Source organism: Hippichthys cyanospilos, chromosome 11 (assembly GCF_059441005.1).
Source record: "Hippichthys cyanospilos isolate Australia breed blue-spotted pipefish chromosome 11, RoL_Hcya_1.0, whole genome shotgun sequence".
NCBI classification, from domain to species: domain Eukaryota; kingdom Metazoa; phylum Chordata; class Actinopteri; order Syngnathiformes; family Syngnathidae; genus Hippichthys; species Hippichthys cyanospilos.
The window spans coordinates 4,639,657-4,658,663 of NC_142379.1; the positions used below are offsets into that span (position 1 = coordinate 4,639,657).

At 38.8% G+C, this 19,007-nt stretch overlaps 1 protein-coding gene across 1 annotated transcript in view; it reads left to right on the top strand.

Moving 5' to 3' along the window:
- The window catches only part of plch1 (phospholipase C, eta 1), a 64,933-nt gene that overhangs the window by 17,658 nt on the left and 28,268 nt on the right, over nucleotides 1-19,007 (top strand). The window contains exons 3-7 of the mRNA XM_088427648.1: nucleotides 9,955-10,101; nucleotides 13,054-13,297; nucleotides 14,290-14,419; nucleotides 16,429-16,599; nucleotides 17,457-17,550. Of these exons, the coding sequence (XP_088283774.1) occupies nucleotides 9,955-10,101; nucleotides 13,054-13,297; nucleotides 14,290-14,419; nucleotides 16,429-16,599; nucleotides 17,457-17,550 (786 nt within the window). The remainder of the gene's footprint in view (nucleotides 1-9,954; nucleotides 10,102-13,053; nucleotides 13,298-14,289; nucleotides 14,420-16,428; nucleotides 16,600-17,456; nucleotides 17,551-19,007) is intronic.

A 19,007-nucleotide genomic window follows, 5' to 3' on the forward strand; every position in this document is an offset into this window, starting at 1 on the left:
TTCTTTACAGTATTTTCCGCACTATAAGGCGCACCTAAAAGCTTCAATATTTTTAAAACGCTGATGGTGCGCCTTATAATCAGGTGCGCCTTATATATGGATCGGTATTGAGATTGGGATTTGTGGATGGGGAATGAAGTGATAAAGTAAGCTTTACCTGTTTCTTTTGTCTGTTTACAGTTGAACAAGGTTGCTCATATTGACATTGGGTTATTATGCTATTGAGAGTTTAGAGTTATTATTGTTATTACTTTGAGTATTACCATATTGTGATTGAAAAAGTTTTAAAATTTGTCATTAATTGAGGGTGCGCCTTATAATCCGGTGCACTTTATATATGGAAAAAGTTTTAAAATATGTCATTAATTGAGGGTGCGCCTTATAATCCGGTGCGCCTTATAGTGCGGAAAATACGGTACTTACTGTAAGTATTGTGATGTCAGTTGTGTTTTTATGACATATAAAGTTCCATACATGTTAGCATACAGTTTGATGTCAGAGCATTTTTTGACAATTTTTCTGCTGATATGAATGGTGCTTCACTATATGTAGGCTTCAATCCTCTCTGCCGGTCACTTTGTTTAACCCCTGGGGGAAATTTTGACCCAAGTTGGCCTTTTTTGATGTATGATATCAAAGGGAAAGCATACAAAAAAACAAGAGGCTAAAATATTGCACGGATTGTCAAAACATGGCCCAGAACAGTACGCAAAGCATTTTTGGATCGAAAATTACCCATCCATGTATGATATATTAAACTTCAGAACTACATTTGTCGTGGTATCTTTAGGAATATTTTTTTCAGCAACTCCAGAAGCTAGATTGTGTCACATTATCTGTTTTATTTCCGGCTCATCTGCTGCAAAATTGCATCACTCGTGACAATATGCGTCCACATAAAACGTAACTCTTGGATGAGAATTCTCATCTTTTAAAATAGTTATAAAAATAATATATAATGAAATTCTCATCAAATATGTTTTTTTTAATGTAGGGTAGCTGACACCCTTGACTAGTGTTTATCTAATATTAAGCCAACTGAGCACTGTAGTGATAACTGTGACCACTGGATGGCAGTGTTGCCTCACATAAACACATATATTACATACTTGGTATTCTAAGTAAGGAACTGAACTTAAGCTTTCATGTGACACCAACCATGTTTACGTAAACATAGCACGCAATATTCTGTCGGCCTTGAAAGATGAGTGAAAAATGCTAAATATACTGGCACTGTAGAAGTTGGTGATACGTTGCTTCATGTTCCAATTAATCTGCTCTTAATTTGAAAAAATCTGTTCTTGTCATGAAAATATGAAAAAGCATTAAATTAGATTTGCTATTACCTGCTGAAACCCTCTTAAAATCTCACCTGCTCGCTGAAGCCCCTTCAGATGCTCTCAAGTTTTTTCGAGAACCACTAAACTCGTCGACTGATTAATTCAACCTCTAACGTGGACATCGCCCTTCAGTGTATTCCGATGACATCAAGCTTGCCTGATTATCTGATCTGTTTTTTTTTTACGCCGCGCTCAAACATGGCGCAAATATCTGATATGCATCAAACTTGTATTCATATTCGGAAGAGGACCGCTTCAGATCTGAAGATATCTAATTCCATTAACGCTGCAATGACGCACGTCTCATTTGTGCCACTTGAGAGCAGAAAACTCTGAATTGTGCCACTTGAACCATGCAGAGTAAATTCAGCTCAAGCGTTTTTTTAAAAAAAAGCCAAGAAACATTTTTTCGCGCAAGACTTTTCAAGCCTATTCTCCCAAAGTGTGGCGGGTTTGTAAAATGAATGTCCTTTGTGATGTTTTCAAATGAAAAAAATCTTGAAGAGCCTTCATTGTGTTTGGAAAAGATGATAAAAGTGTGTGCTAATGTGACATGGGTGAGTGGGGCGCTCAACGTGTCCCGGCTTGATCTTCGTCGCGAGCATCAAAGAGAGGACGCGCTTTGTTCGACCGCTATTTTCTCTGCCATTAAAATATGTTTGAATTTGCCGCTTCAAAGCTCTCATGAGATACTGTAGCTCCCTGGAATAGGAGGCAGCAAGAAAAAGGTTAAAGATGCAATCTTTTTTCTATTAAGGGGGAAAAAAAAATCAATTCTGTCATATTTTCTCCAATCTGAAATATTCTCAGGGTATTTACAGCCTTAAATATGACAGATTGAAAATTGATTTTTCCTGACACAATATTGCACAGTGGAAAGTGACAAGGTGAAATTTAGCCTGATTGTAGCTTCGCAGATCATTTAGTTGAGGGAACATCAGTTTTTTTGTCGCTAATCTGATGAAGGCTAAAATGGCTTTTAGTCGAGGGAAGACCACAACCAGCAGCGGCAATTTGGCAGAAAGTGAACAATTCTTATTGAAAAGACAACGATTTTTATCGCCATTCCCAGTTCATTGTCCCGTTGTCCGAAATTAAAACAAGAGAATTACATATTGCGTACTGAAAACAACCGCAGAATTTTGTCATGGAAAAGGCAGCTAATGTCTTTTGTGACTGATGGACGATTAGCCCAATGAAGTTTGTTTCAAACTATTTTCTAGTATTAAATTAAGGATATTGTGATAAAGGAAAGTTGCTCAGTTGGTACGGTTTGACTCCAGCCCTGTAGGTGGCAGTACAGCACCTTAGAAAACTACTTAAAAGAACAAGCTGTTTTTTTATTTGATTTTTTCTTGTTGTTCACACTGATAGACATTTTGGAAAACGCAATTTCAACCCAGAACATCGAAGCCTACATGCTAACCACTCCCACTTTCCGATTTAAAAATGATAAAAGTCGTCCGGTGTCTACATTACACATCAAGAGAAAATGGCAAATGCCTGCACATGTTTTCCTTCTATTTAAAGAATACCGCCTTGTGCTAGCGCGGATAATAATAAATAAATCAATGCATACTTGCACATTCTCTTTTAGTTTGTTTTCCCCCCTTCTCCGTTTTTCCCAGGGAAAAAAAGTCTCACACATTTACACACTAAGAGAATTATGCTGTTCTCCGGTGATAGCGGTGTGTGCGGTTTCCCCCCGTCCGGCCCGTATTTACGATGTTACGTAATTGTACGTCTTGCTAGAAGCTTGTCGCGCCAGGCTCATGCATTTTGTAGCCTGAAACCAACTGAGATACGACACCCAGAAGAATAGAGTCTGTCTCTCTCGCTCTCTGGAGCCGGAACTGTAGATTGTAAATCAATAGGCCGACAGTCCGACATTGGCTGCAGTTAAGATCCATCCGTTAATGAAGCTGTGGGCTTCAGAAGCGCCAGATAAATAATCCACACTTTGCCTAAATCCTTGTGTCTGATTAATTACTTTTATCTTACAATAAAAGAGTTCAGCAACCTATTTTTCAACTCTTTCAGTGCCAAGGATGAGAATTTTCATCTTTTAAAACACGTGCCAATGACGAGAATTTTTTTTTTTTTAATGAAAGGGGAGCTAACACCCTTGACGAGTGTGCGTTTTAATATTAAGGCAATTGAGCACTGTAGTGATGAACCGTGACCACTGGATGGCAGCGTTGCTCACGTTGGGGAAGAAAGCCGTACATCCATGGGTGAGAATTCTCACCTTTTAAAATAGTCATAAAATGTTAAAATTCTCGTCATCTTTTAAAACACGTGTGCCAATGACGAGAATTCTCTTTTTTATTTTTTTAATGAAAGAGGAGCTAACACCCTTGACGAGTGTGCATTTTAATATTAAGGCAATTGAGCACTGTAGTGATGAACCGTGACCACTGGATGGCAGCGTTGCTCACGTTGGGGAAGAAAGCCGTACATCCATGGATGAGAATTCTCACCTTTTAAAATAGTCATAAAAATGTTAAAATTCTCGTCAAATACATTTTTTATGAAAGTTAGCTGACACCATTGACTAGTGCTTATCTAATATTAAGCCAATTGATTACTGTGGTGATAACTGTGACCACTGGATGGCAGTGTTGCCATACATATATTACATACTTGTAATTCTAAGAACGCACTTGGGTGATAGCACCCATGTTTACATAGACATAGCACACAATTTTCTGTCGACCTTAAAAAATGAGTGAAAATGCTGAAAATCGTCTGGCATTCTCGAGGTTGCCTTTTCCGATAACGCTTGGCACCGAAAAAGTGAATGATTGCAGCAAAAACATGCAGAAATTCTGGTTGTTTTAAAATCTCTCCCCAACGTGGTGCTCGCCAGCAGTTGTGTACGGTTTTTAGGTCACGGTATTCCTTTTCAGACGAATCGTAAATGTGTTTGTACCGGCGAACTTCCATAAGCGATAGTTCGCACGCCATGTTTTCCGCTCGGAAATAAGTTCCGGAAGATTATTATTGTAGATTTGGCAATTTCTTTCGTTTTTTTTTCAATGTTAGATGGTTTTGTTTTGAACTTCAGTCAGATTGTAGATTGCACAACACATTTTTTTCATGTCCAAGACGTAGATTGGTGGAAGATATGGTGAAAAGTCACCTGTTGTGAAAAATATCTGGCTGCAAATCTGATTTTGTTGAAAAACAGCTAGTGGATGCCCACATTCAATGGTGTCACTAAGTTTGCAGTCTTTTTGTATTCTAATAAATCATAAATGAATCGTCCATGCGAGGAATCGCCTGCCAAAATGGTGGGTTGGTGGCCCATCACCATATTTTTTCCACCTGAGATCAGGTCCATTTTAACCACCGGGGAGTCATATTTATTCATGAGAAGAACAAGGCTCTTGATGGCCTGGCCACTCCATACTCCCACGACAGCCATAAAAGCTACAATGCTCTTTTGTCAAGACCTTGAAGTATCCTCCAATTCTGTCAGAATCTATCAGTAAATCACAAATTTGTGGATTAAAAAAAATTTTTTTTTTTAAACCTTTCCTCCAGTAGTTGATGAAAAAGTTGTCTCCACCACCCACAATATGACTTTTTCTTGTTGGTATGTTTGATTCATTCATGTTTTTTGTTGTTGTCAACGTCTGAGATGTCCGGTTTTATTGTTAGTCCTTAAATGCATCTCGTGTGCAATCAAAAGCAGAATTGAAACTTCAAGTTTGCCTTTTATTTAGCCTCGTATGCTAGTTAGGTAAGGTAATGGGTTATGACAGGATGCCCGAAACAATATGAGAACTCACAAATACTGATACCAAGTATCAATACCACTAATACTGGTACAAATTCCGACCCAAAACAATAACTGATCATTTGAAAGAATTATGTAGCTATTCAAAATTGCTACAAATTTCATGAAATTATTTACAATTTTCTATTTGGCAAATTTGTCATTTCTGGTTCATAATCGTTAAACTGCTTAAAAAGAGTGGCCCATAATAGTATCAGCTGCCGTTGCGAGTACTGATACCTGGAATTAAGGGCAGGTATCGGCCTGAAATAATACTTAATATCGTTTTTTTTTTTTTTTTGCCCATTCTTGTTTTGAATTACATTGGTCTGCATAAAAAATATCCAATATTAGCACTCCTATCCAAGCATTTCATTTCAGACTTAATTTTTTGTTTGGGGTTTGATTTATGTAATCCAAATATTTGATATAAATGGATCATATTTTCTCATACATTCCGTTGCTGACTATTTGCTAACAAAAACTAAATAATGGCATGTATCATTCCTGCTGATGTTGTATCGGATTAGTATCGGAGATAACTCTAACCTACAATATCAGAATCACGCCATAAGTACAAAAAAAAGTTTCATCGGGGGGTGCTGTGGCCATCATGGAAATAAAAATATATGAAGTTGAGTCTTCAAATGATTCACCTCCTCTTACAGTAATTTGACAGCACTCCATTGCCTCAATCAATTCTTCTCACAATAGAGATTTTTTTTATTTTTTTTAAGTTTTTGCAATCCTCTAGAGAATTAAAGTAGTGCTGAGGTCGGTACAATATATAGTAACACTTTTATCTAAAGTCTAGGATACTCTACTGTGTGTACAGTAAGTCTATATCTTTTTGTGAATATATTGTCCTTGCGGAATATTGAATATGGGTTTCTTCGCGAAACTTTTCCTGAGGACATACGACCTGCTCCTTATAAAATATACATCTGATTGCATATATAACTGGCGTGCGGATATGCTCAACGGATGCCGAGGAATGAGGGCAGAATCCTCGTTGTGGAAGCAGTAGACGTCGCTCAAGTCTGTGTGCAATTGGCAGTGTAACATAAAAGATTACTGCAACATTTTCAATGGCCATTTGGCTTGCTGAATCATTATGAGTATATCGCGCTGGAATAAAAAATTTCCGATGCTCCCGGGATCGACATATGTGGACATTTATGGACATTTATTGCTCTTTGTTTGGGCCATTGAATACTGTATTCCTTTACACAGTGGTCGTGCCTGTACTAGAAAATGTTGTTACAAAATGTGTCGTAACGAATTTAAGATTATGAAATGAGGTGTTAATCAAAACAGCAGCACCTACTGATAATTTCACGGATAAAATAAAACCAGAAGGCTGGCTGTGCTTACTTACTGTATATAGTATTAATTACAGCTGATCTTATATGTGGCGATTTTCCAATAAACTCTGACATGTACAGTCGACTTTTGGATTGTGGGCATTTTTATCCTATTTCTCCATCTTTTTGTTAGATGTAAAATACTCAATACTGCTAACATTGCGTAATATTATTCCTAAAATAAAATAGGGGAGTGCCAATAAAACTTTTTTGCTTGTTTCATTTGTTTTATGTTATTATTTGCAATGTCATTTTCTGTGTATATGGTCTTTTTAAATGTGCTTTTTGAATCAAATTTGACTTGACATGACGTCACTTCTGATATGATACTGATGCTTTAGCCAAGAGCAGTGTCCAATACTGATATCAGTCCAATACTATATCAGCCAGAAAGTTACATGCTTTTGTTTATTTATTTTTTTACACGTGAAATTTCACAATAGAGTTGATCAAATGCTCCTTTTTTAAAGAAGGAACTGTCTTCACCAACAGTTGGTATGAAATATCATTCCCAAATTTATTTTCAAACATGAAATTGTACCGCATTAAAATAATAAAATAAATACAGCAGGGGTGGGGTTCTGTGATGGACTGCTATAGAAGTAGACCAATATAAACTTATATGTATGTATGTATGTATATCTATCTATCTACCTAGCTTGAAATAAGGCATATCTATCTATCTATCTATCTATCTATCTATCTATCTATCTATCTATCTATCTATCTATCTATCTATCTATCTATCTATCTATCTATCTATCTATCTATCTATCTATCTATCTATCTATCTATCTATCTATCTTGCTAGCTTGCTAGCTTGCATATCTATCTTGCTAGCTTGCATATCTATCTTGCTAGCTAGCATATCTATCTTGCTAGCTAGCATATCTATCTATCTATCTTGCTAGCTAGCATATCTATCTATCTATCTTGCTAGCTAGCATATCTATCTATCTATCTTGCTAGCTAGCATATCTATCTATCTATCTTGCTAGCTAGCATATCTGTCTATCTATCTTGCTAGCTAGCATATCTGTCTATCTATCTATCTATCTATCTATCTATCTATCTTGCTAGCTTGCATATCTATCTTGCTAGCTTGCATATCTATCTTGCTAGCTTGCATATCTATCTTGCTAGCTAGCATATCTATCTTGCTAGCTAGCATATCTATCTATCTTGCTAGCTAGCATATCTATCTATCTATCTTGCTAGCTAGCATATCTATCTATCTATCTATCTATCTATCTATCTATCTATCTATCTATCTATCTATCTATCTATCTATCTATCTCTTATATTATATTATATTTTTAACTGATATTAATATCAGACATAACATATCCTAACAACACTAAAATAAAGAACTTAATAGTTAATGTCCTCTCAACTGGAAAAAAAAAAGTGTATCTTTGATGTGTTGAATGACGCCGGGCAGCGTCAGGCAGTGAAGCGCGTTGCCGTTGAACACGACGTGTTGTCGTCTCACAGTTATTTCCATCCGTCCGGTCATCATTTCACAACACTCTGTAGTTATCAGCTTCAGCCTGCTCTCTGCTTCTGGCACACACATCCAATTCTATGACAGAGGTCATCAGCCTTGTGCCCACAGGGCTGTTGCAAAAAAAAAAAAGATGGTCTGTCTGTTCCAAAAATAGCTCACCAGTGATCAGAAATTGTGATTTTTTTTTTTTTCTAGGCAATATTTAAACAAAAAATTGTGTTTCAACATTTGTCTATTTAATAATTTTGTGTGAAATCATTAACATGATCAGTATCCTTACATAGTATATGAATTTTGTGCATAACAGGAAATATGATTGAAGATCTTTTGTGTTACTTGATTTCAAAACTGTCGCTCTTCGCACCAATCGTTAGAGAAGATTTCACAAAGGCGAACCCTGTTATACTGTATGCATGTGTCATATAAGCCAAAAGTATGAGAACATTCCATTCTGGCATCAGGCTTGAGAGTTCAGATCATCTAAATATATGTATAACATAATAACATATATATTTTGGAACACACTTCTTTTTTTTATATTGATAATGGCAAATATTACATGGTATATTGATATTGGCAATTATGACATGTATGTATGTATGTATATAATTTATGATGCATTTTCACAAAAAAATCAAGCAAATATCTCTGAAAATTATACATAATACATTGTGTTAGCTCATAAATTACTGTAGTTAAAGGAATTGGAATGATGCCATGTTGAAATTCCTAGTTTTGCAAAAAAAACATATTTAAAGTTTTGCCACATTCATCTTTTAATGATGCGCATCATCTACTAATCACGTATTTTCATGCACTTAGTAATCGTAATTAGCTATGATATTTATTAATAGTTATTTCTTTTTGAGAACAAGTCTGACACTTTATGTTGATTATTTTTTGTGGACAAATATTTCTTCATAAATAATGTATTTCCTTTTGATAACAGATCTCTTCTATGATCCAAAAGAGGACATTTTATGTTCATGATTGTTTTGTGGACCAATACAAATGGTTCAAGTTAAATAAATCCGACACCGATAGCATTTTTTTTTTTTACCCAACAATGCTTTGCACTAGTTAGAGCAGAGGTGTCAAACTCATTCTTATCGTGGGCCACATTGTAGTTACAGTTTCTGTCAGAGGAAAAAAATAATCCAAAAAAAGCATCCGTAACAGTCATTGCTTAAATTTGAACATACCCCGAATTTCTCTGAAATCCTGAAAATTGGACTTAAAAATAGAAAAAAAAGTGTCTAATAAATGCCGTTTTCGCTTGTTTACTTCCCTACCTAGTTTTGAAATCAGAAACCGATAAAAACTGTTCTAAAGATAGATCTGAAACAGATTTTTTTTTTTAAGACAACCTGCAAGTTTAGCTAGAAACTGCATTTGTCGGGCCCACATAAAATGATATGGCGGGCCGGTTCTGGCCCCCGGGCCTTGAGTTTGACACCTGTGGGTTAGAGGGAACTTGGCAGAAAACATATTTCACAGGAGGTACACAACAGAAAAAAGGTTGCGAACCACTGATCTAAGAGATGCCTCTGTAGGTGCTCCTGTTTTTCTTAGCAACAGTCTTATTAGACGAACAGCCTCTAATCTAATTGTGTGTTGGATGGGATAGGATGTGGGCTACTTACGATGTATTGAATGAAACCGAGACGGTCGCTTCCTCCTACCGGCGAGGCTGAGACGTTCTTCCTGTGCATCAATGACTCTGTGTCTCCATTCTATGAGCCGCTTTCAGGGCTGGATAGATAGCCTTGTGTCCACCCACAGCAGCATCTCTGTATGCGCTTTGCACTCTGACCTCGCTCACGTCGCGTGAGACAAATTAAAAGACAGACAAAGAACACGCACCTGCTCCATTTGTGTCTTACAGTCACGCTCTACTGACCTTGTTTTCTATTATTCTTTTCAGAATAAGTACATGTGCGTTTGTGTGCGTTTCCTCTTCAGTGGAGCGATGCATGAGTGTGATGCAGTCCGGGACGCAGATGGTGAAGCTGAAGGCGGGATCCAAAGGGCTGGTGAGGCTCTTTTACCTGGATGAGCATCGCTCCTGCATCCGCTGGAAGCCATCACGCAAGAGCGAAAAGGCCAAGAGTACGTTTGCGCGCATGCTTGAACGAACGCTCGCGCACAATTCACAGTAGCGCGCGCACAATTCACAGTAGCGCGCGCACAACCAAGAAACTGGCCACTTCATTTGGTACATTGGCAAGCCCAAAACAAGGTTAACCATTTATTCGTGAAGAAAAAAAAAGAAACTCAAGAGCAGCTTGCGATACTTTTATTTTATTTTGAAGGTCTTTTAAGGAAGCTTAGTCTCCTTTTTTTATTTAAGCCGGATGTGGGCAGGAAATGTTTTCATTGAGTCAAGCGGCGCGCTCATTGATGTCACTCAGCAGGTTTTGTATGGCGTTATATTTGTGCCACAATTCCGAGCGCGCGGAAAAAAAAATTGAGCGTTGAAAATAAAACTGAGCGAGCGAAAACAGATTTTGAGCGCAGAAAAAAAAGTACTTGAAAAGAAGTTTCTGGCTCAAAATTCCAATGCAATAGCATTCTCGCGCTCAACATCTCGCTCTCGTTCTCGATACTCCTCCCTCCCTCGCTCAACATCGCGTTTGCTCAACATCGAGCTCTCGCTCGCTCCAGTCGTCCTCTGCGCTCGCTCAGTTCTGCTCACGCGTTACGTTTGTGCCACAAAACCAGCCAATCAGAGCTTGTAAAAGCACATTGATTGACAGCTTAGTATCCAATCTGGTATCCAAATCTGTTTTCCCTCGCTCAGTTTGATTTTCTCCGCTCAATTTTTTTTTCGCGCGCTTTTAATTGTGGCACAAATATAATGCCATAATTTTGGTACTCGGCGCGGATTCATTCTGTTTTGCTGTAGTTTTTACATTGTTGCCAAATTTTTCATGCGTCCTATACACGGTAAGAAAGAAAATACCAGAATTTGACCCTAAAATGAAGGGTGCGTCCTAAACACGAGTGTGTCCTATATTCGGGGAATTACGGTACCTTAAATGGTTGACAAGTTGTGGGATTTGTATTTGTGTCAGTGATCATTACCGCTGCTGCCACTGAGAGGATTATTTCGTTTTTTTCAGCATCAGCCCACTGAGACGCCTATGGATGTGTACAAACATGTTTGAAAACGAAACTGTTTGCCACCGTCAGCGTTTGATAAGCTTCTTAAATATGTTCGCTAGCCGCACTTGTGAAATACACACTCATGTGCCTTGTCCTTTCCAAAAACGTGTGTCTATGTGTGAGATATAAAACTATACTGCCGTATTGTTACTGTCAGCCACAAAAGAATATAGATGAAGGGAAATGGATGGTGACCAAAAAAAAAAATCAGGTTAGCTTGAAATCAAATCAACTAGCTTTATAATAAGAGCTGCTTTATGAGGTGCTTTCAAAATGGCTCGATAGTTAAAAAATTAATAAGGCATTACTGGAATTGAAGTTTTTTTGTTGTTTTTTTTCTTGAAGGGGAGGCCAAATCTCTTTTTACAATATGCTCTACAGTACTGACCCTCCTAGAGTAAACACTGGATTCTCATTAACATAAGCAGCAAAATCCACCTGTTCAGGGGGCGGCCATTTTGCTTCATGTTGACTGAAAATGACATCACAGCGCGACAATTACATACAGCACCTGTTGCCAGGTTTTACTGGGCTCCATTTTATCTAGCATGAATTAGCCGTTAGCTTGCGCCAATCGAGTTCTCTATATACGCTGCCGTGAGAAACTTAAAAAGACTGCGGACTTTAAGGCACACTGCCTGACACAGTTGCTGTTCCTTCTGATCACTTTTTAACATACCAGAATGACCTAAATTCCTCTCATTGGCCAAAATTTAAGAGGAGTGGGAGGAAAATAGTGTGCTGCTAACCATAGATTAAATTTACCTTAAACAAACACTCAGATCATAAAAAAATCATAAAAGTTGGTAATTTATAAGTGTGTGATATAAGAGAAAGTTAGTCATTTGGTCTTTTGTTTTTATAATAATTGTTCACTAAACATTTTTTTAATACTGTATTAGATTCGGATGATCTTTTATTGCTAAAAATACTCGATAGCTGCAGCCCTATATTTGATCAGTCGTTACGTGAGCCCTGTGCAACTGTGATATAATTTTTGATTGACTGTCAATGGTAAAATTGTTGCCCTGAGATGTGTAAAAACAGATAGATTTTGCTGCGTAGTTAATATTTACAAACACAGTATTATTCAGAATAGCATGTTAAGACAAGTGGGGCCACATTGTACATATTTAAAAAAAATAAAATAAATAAAAAGTTTAATTGACTTTGATTTTAAAGTTGCCTGCATTATGCTATTTTAAAATTTCTACAGATAAATATAGGTGATTATTTGCTTATATATTCTGCACAATGATGATCCAATTTCCTTTTAAATATGAGTTATTTTGGCGTCCATTATTCTCACCCGAATGTGTACCACTGACTGCTAGAAGAATGTGGGCGTGTCTTTATCTGCATCAGTGGTATGGGGGCGGTGCTCAATTTGTGACATAACAAATTGAGGACCCTGTCGTTTTGTCTGATTGGGCGGGGCTGCCACCGAGAGCGCAGAAATGAGCAGAAATGCTTAGAGATACCACTCTAGGTGGTTTTTTTTTTTTTTTTTTTTTTTGGTCAGGAAATAGAATTGTAACATGCTTAAAAGCACCAACATCATTCAACATTTTGAATACTGTAATCAAACCCTCATGTAATTTTATGTAATTCAATCATCATAAAACTGCATTTTATTAGAACGTTCTGGAGGTTTACCTCATAAAATGTCTAGGGATTTATATTGTTTTCGCCCCATGGCTTGACATCAGCGACACATGCACACGCACGTGCACTGAGTCATCTGCTTCATGTTTATAGTCGGTATGTAAACGTTCTTTGCTTTAGCTTCAAAAGCCATTTGAGGCCGAATGAGTATTTACATACAGTATTAGATGGATAGATTATCATTAAGTACATAATCTTCTAATTTTTCATCCCGCTCAACTCCTGTGTCAGTCACCATCGACTCGCTGTACAAAGTGACGGAGGGCGGCCAGTCGGACATCTTCCATCGGCATCCCGAGGGCAGCTTGGATCCGACCTGTTGTTTCACCATCTACCATGGCAACCACATGGAGTCCCTGGACCTGGTTACGTCCAACTCGGACGAAGCTCGCACCTGGGTCACGGGTCTCCGCTACTTGATGGCCGGCATCAGTGATGAGGACTCTCTGGCCAAACGGCAGCGCACCCATGACCAATATCCTTTTTGCCTTGGACTGTCACTATCCAATATATTCCATTTAATAATTGAGTAATAACCCCTCTCCCTGTCTCTTATTTTTTTTTCAACGTATTAAATACAATGTGTAAGATTTAAACCGTTTTTCATTAAAAAGGAATAAATTAATGATTATAAATGTCATAAACTTGCAAATAAGTGTGTTGATACGACTGTTAGTATCTTTTAAGTATAATTGTAGGTCTAGTTATCATTAAATGATATTTCATGGGGGGTGGCACTCCCCCGGAGTCTGCCATGTCTGTTATAGCTACGGACAACGGTAAATGCAGCTGTCTGTAATGGAAAACCGACTAAATCTTACACATTGTCGCTTTAAGGTTGAATGTGAGTTGAAGTGTGAGTATATAAGTCACTTTAACTGATATTATCTTCTCATGTATACATATGAATTTTTAAACACCAACAATATTGACCTATGCTAACCTGTTAGCAATCACGATTAGCATTAGCGCGCTAGTGAATACCATTTAAGGTCAACTAATACTAACTACTTGGATAACACAGCCCGAGTGCTTTTTGAGAAGTTTTTTCCTTTATTTTTGGAAGTTCCATGATCTAATATTGTCTTTATTGACAATAACTGCAAAATCAGCAAGTGTTTTTACGTACACAAATAGCATCAGCCATTGGGCTACTAGGGGCTGCACAAAGACAGGCCTTATTTTTTTTGAAACTCACAGTCTCACATTTGTAAAAAGAATGTATCAATGCTTACTTCAAAACTAACAGCCTCATAATGTCAGTTCACCCATTTTGGTCTCCTGTTGATGACATTTTCCCCCAAAATGGAACAACTTGTAAGTTTCTCCTCCATTATTTGTTTGTTATTCTGACTGATGAGTTCAAGGCCGCAAGTTTATTCCAGTTTCGCCCACCCAAAACAACCCTCAAACCTCGTTGCGTGTCGACCTTCAGTGCTTCGAACAAATATCCTTAACGTGTATGACGTGGATGAAGCAGACATTTGAGGAAGCTGACAAGAACGGCGACGGCCTGCTTAACATAGACGAGATCTACCAGCTCCTTCACAAGCTCAACGTCAATCTCCCGCGGAGGAAGGTCAAGCAAATGTTCCAGGTGCGAGGGAAGAAAAAAAATCAGACATCCATCTTTGCGTTATAATGTTTCATTAGCAGGAGAAACAGGAATTACATGATGCTTTTTAGTACATGAGCACTTGAACACGCGCATTGTACCTTTCAGAAGATAAAAATTAGCAGGCTGATTTAATCGCCAATTAACGTCGATTGTGCTATTCATTAGTGTTTCCGTTGACGACCTCGTGTTAATTGTATCCCACTCAAATACACCAGACATCATTGGAAAGGCCGGGATGTCCTCGTCTGAGCACACTGGGACTTAGTAAGGTAGCTTGAGTAAGTCAAAAGATAGAGCCTAAAAACAAATGTCTGCTACAGTGGACAAATGAATTGGCTGAGTGGATATGCCATTTGAAGAAGTAAATAAATAATTTTAGACCAATGAAATAAAACGACGTACTTTCCCGCAACACATTGATTAGGACCTTCTGTATCATTCAAGCGAAATTCATAAAATAAAGGGCATTATTGACTTTGTAAAGACTGAAGAGCATCCATCGGCGTACCTGATGAAATCCACCCCAAATAACGTCAGTTCTAAATCAATATGCTCGTTTCTTTTTTTTTTTTCAGCTTTTCCGACATGCATGGGCTGTTCTATGGTTTCAGGTTAGATAAAAAAGTTTGAGGCGAGAGGAAAAAGTAGTACAAGAGTCTTAATTTTTAAAGAACAAGTCACACTAGGCTAATGTCAGAGCTCCACACGGGACATTAGTGATTTTTCTAAGGAGGATCACGCAGCGTGCAGTGCTGCAGTGCAATGCTAATGACCATCAATGTCTCACTTTATTAGGAACCCGAGCGGAACGGCTAACAGATCACTGCACTTTTAGTCATCGTCCTTTTTTTCCGGCGCTCTTCAATGATTTGTGACTTCACTTTGGTCTGGTGACTTAAAAGCCTCACTTCTTGCCTGAAAAACGATGCGGTGAAAATAATTCATCTCCCGGTAATGAGAGGAACGAGGGCGGTTCCATTTATATCCTGCCCAAATGCTTCTTATTTGACTCGATCCAGATAAGGAGCTGCTTATTCGCGATACTTGATGTGCTTTGTGTAACGAACAACACCGTGGACCTGTTTTCGATAAAGCGCGGTAAACATGACCCGTCGTGCGTAAACGTTTCTGAAGAAGTCCGTCAGGGACTCGGTATGCGGATTCTCTTTCCGTGCACTTGGTGAGATCATGCAAGGTTGTCGTGCGATGGAAAGATTAGACGCTGTTATTAGATTGGGCGGCAATGGCTCCCTGTGAGATCCAGGTGAGATGCAGCGGTGGCGAGCTGTCAGTGTGAGGTGGCGGGCTAGAAAGTGCGGTGAGGCGTGCCGAGCGTGTCCTCAGGCGATGCGAGTGATGATATGAAAGGAAAGCTTGGCCTCGAATAGCCGCGCAGTTCACAAATATCCACATTGGGGGGGGTACAGCTCAGCACCACAAATAAGGGCAATTTCGCAAAGGTAAATAAGCCACAGCAGCAGAAATGGAGAAAACGAAACATTTTTATCACAGAAGTCGCATCAGATATAAGCCGCAGGAAGTAACATTAGATATTTACGCAGAGGAATCTTATGGTATCCACCCAACTGCATTTCTCTTTGAGAGCGTACTGCACATGGTTTAAATGAGATTTGCTGAAACCTGCAGTAGCCATGGGAAAATCTTACCTACACCCTGAAGTGCCTTCACGTATCCTCAGGCTTTAGTACCATCAACTGAACGAGACCACAAAAAACTCTATGGAAAGTATGAATTATGCCATTGCTGAAATGTTTGTGTTGTCATCAGACAAGCCCTTAAGCAAGTGAAACAATATACAGTGTCTTTCTAGAACCCAAATCTCCTTAGCGGAGGTTTATGATCTTAATAATACACCTTGAGTGCTGACAGAAGTGCGGTTTGCGCTCTGTGAAATATGAATTCATCAAAATGCTTTGCAACATTCATAGAGTGGCTGACTGACTTTTTTTTTTCTTCTCTGCCCTCAGGAAGCTGACACGGACGATCAGCAGGGTACGCTGACGTACGACGAGTTCTCCGTCTTCTACAAGATGATGTCCATGAGGCGGGACCTCTTTCTGCTCATGATGGCCTACAGCGACAGGAAGGACCACCTGACGGCTGACGAGCTGGCAAACATGTTGCGCTCCGAGCAGAAGGTAAGGACGAGGGAATTGACCCTCATGGCATTATGTTACAAATTATGGAAATTCCTTTGATTTTTCTTCTGATATCATAAAGAATCAATGGGAAACAAAACACTAGGGAGCTGAAATTTCCAGCAGATGATCAAAACTTGTAAAATTTCAAAATCCACCATTTCTGTCATTTCTATTTTGATTGCAGCTGGATGTGCGAGATTTTGTGTACAAAAAGAATAATTGTCCAAATTTTGGATCATGTAAAAACATTATAGTTACAATGTTTGCGATGCATTTTAATAGGATTTGTTACTTTGATTTTCCTGCGATATTTGCGACATTCCTTTGAGCGGCGGTCAAACTATGCCAGCAAGCAGAAAAGTCTTTGTTGACTTGTGTTTCACCTCAAGACAGTAGGTGGCGGTAGAGACCAGTTAATGGAATGTCATCAATCATTAATCTAAATATGTATGGATGGAACTGATGGCACTGAACAGTTTGAGTGGTTGAAGGAAAAAAATATTCATAAATAACTTTCATTATTACGCCTTTTAAAGCATTTACACATTTAGGAAATCAATGCAATGTGTATAGTTTGCAAAGTGTGTGCAGAAGGGTTGAAGGATATTGAGCTTTATAGAACAGCCTCTCCAACAGTACACCCCTCACGCAATATTCTGCATGTTTGGCTTCTAATTAAATTTTGTGAACGTAAAGGGTTACTAAACATATTTAGCCATTTTCAGCAGTAAATAAGAATTAGTTATTCTTCAAAAACACATTTTTCCACTCGCTGTCGACATCACCTGTGCTCAAGACTCAGGTAAGGACCAATCATGGCTCAGATTGACTTAAAATGTGTTTTGTCTCAACAGATGGTCAATGTGACTCCGGAGTTCGTGGCAGAAATAATTGACAAATTTGAGGTCTCTGATGAGAATAAACAAAAAGGTGTCATGGGGATTGAAGGTGAGCCTTGCTATATATAGTGTTATGTTCGTTAGCAGTGTATAGTCCATCCATCCATCCATTTTCTAGCGCCTCTTGTCATCACAAGTTTCACGGGCCTGCTGGTGTCTATCCCAGCTGTCTTTGGGCAGTAGGCGGGGTACACCCTTAGCTCGTTGCCAGCCAATCACAGGGCACACAACAAACTACCAGTCACATCACACCAAGGGTTGATTTGGAGTGTCTAATATACCTACCCTGCATTTGGCATTGCGGGAGGAAACCGGAGTACCCGTAGAAAACCCAGGTGGGCATGGGGAGAACATGCAAACCACACACAGTAAGGCCGGAGCCAGAAGCAAACCTCACACCCAGTGTGTCAGTGTTATGTTGAAAATATTTTACTGCTGCTGCTCCTATTTGAAAAATAGGCCACATAAATACTAAACGGGATGGGCGATACTTGGCCACCTTGCCAATATGTTTGGCTGTAAATAATTAGTTCTTCAGTGAGCACTAACTCCCCCTCGGTGTCATGGCAAGCGCCAGATGAAGACTCGATGTAAGGCAGGCGACAGAGCGAAGAGGCGTGCGAAAATTGGGAAGTCAAGGGAGCGCGGCGGCAAACGCGAGTCAAGGCGAGGAGGTGTAGGAGCGAGACTAATGTCATTGTTGCTGTCGTGGGAGGAGGCATGATGAGTCTGAGTGATCTCGCCATGACGCTGGCCTAATGCCTACGGGCCTGCAACATGCTCCTTTGTGACAGAAATAACCTTTTCTCACATCGAGGGCTAATATTGTCAAGAATTTGATAGCAGGGTGGCAAGATGGATGTCCGCTCTCATAACTGTATTTCCACAGAAAGGCTCTTTTTTTTTTTCGTCCCAACACTTGCAAATGGGCCGCAGTTGGCCGTCCACTTTGTGACGGTCGGGTTTTTGCTATTCCTGTCTCATTCCGTCCTCCTCTCTTTCCGGATGAATGGAAGCTTTCTTCCTAGCCTTGTGAGTCCTCATCCGTTATCGTTAAAAGCCCGCCCCTCAATAATGTGCTTTTTGCTGGATGATCAACCTGCTGATGAAGAGATCATGTCACTGCTGTGCTATATTGCATTTGGAGACAAGTGATTAATACCAAGGTGGTCTTCAACCACTGGCCCGTGGACTGCTATATCCATAGAGTGAGAGAGTGAGATTTTTTAGGTCCTGAGAAGAGAACCTTACCTACCCAAAATACCTACCTAAAAACAACCAAATGAATGGGATTCAAATTTTTATCGTTTGGGAAAATATATTTTATGCTAGGTTTTAATAATGAGAAAATATAATGGTGTGATTTTACGTTTTGATATGACCAAAATATAATATTGAATTGGGACGATAATTTGAAAATAAAGACATTACTCTGCAGTAGTATAATGTCATGTAATATAATATAATCTTGCATTAAAAAAAATCATAACATAACATTTTTGCTGT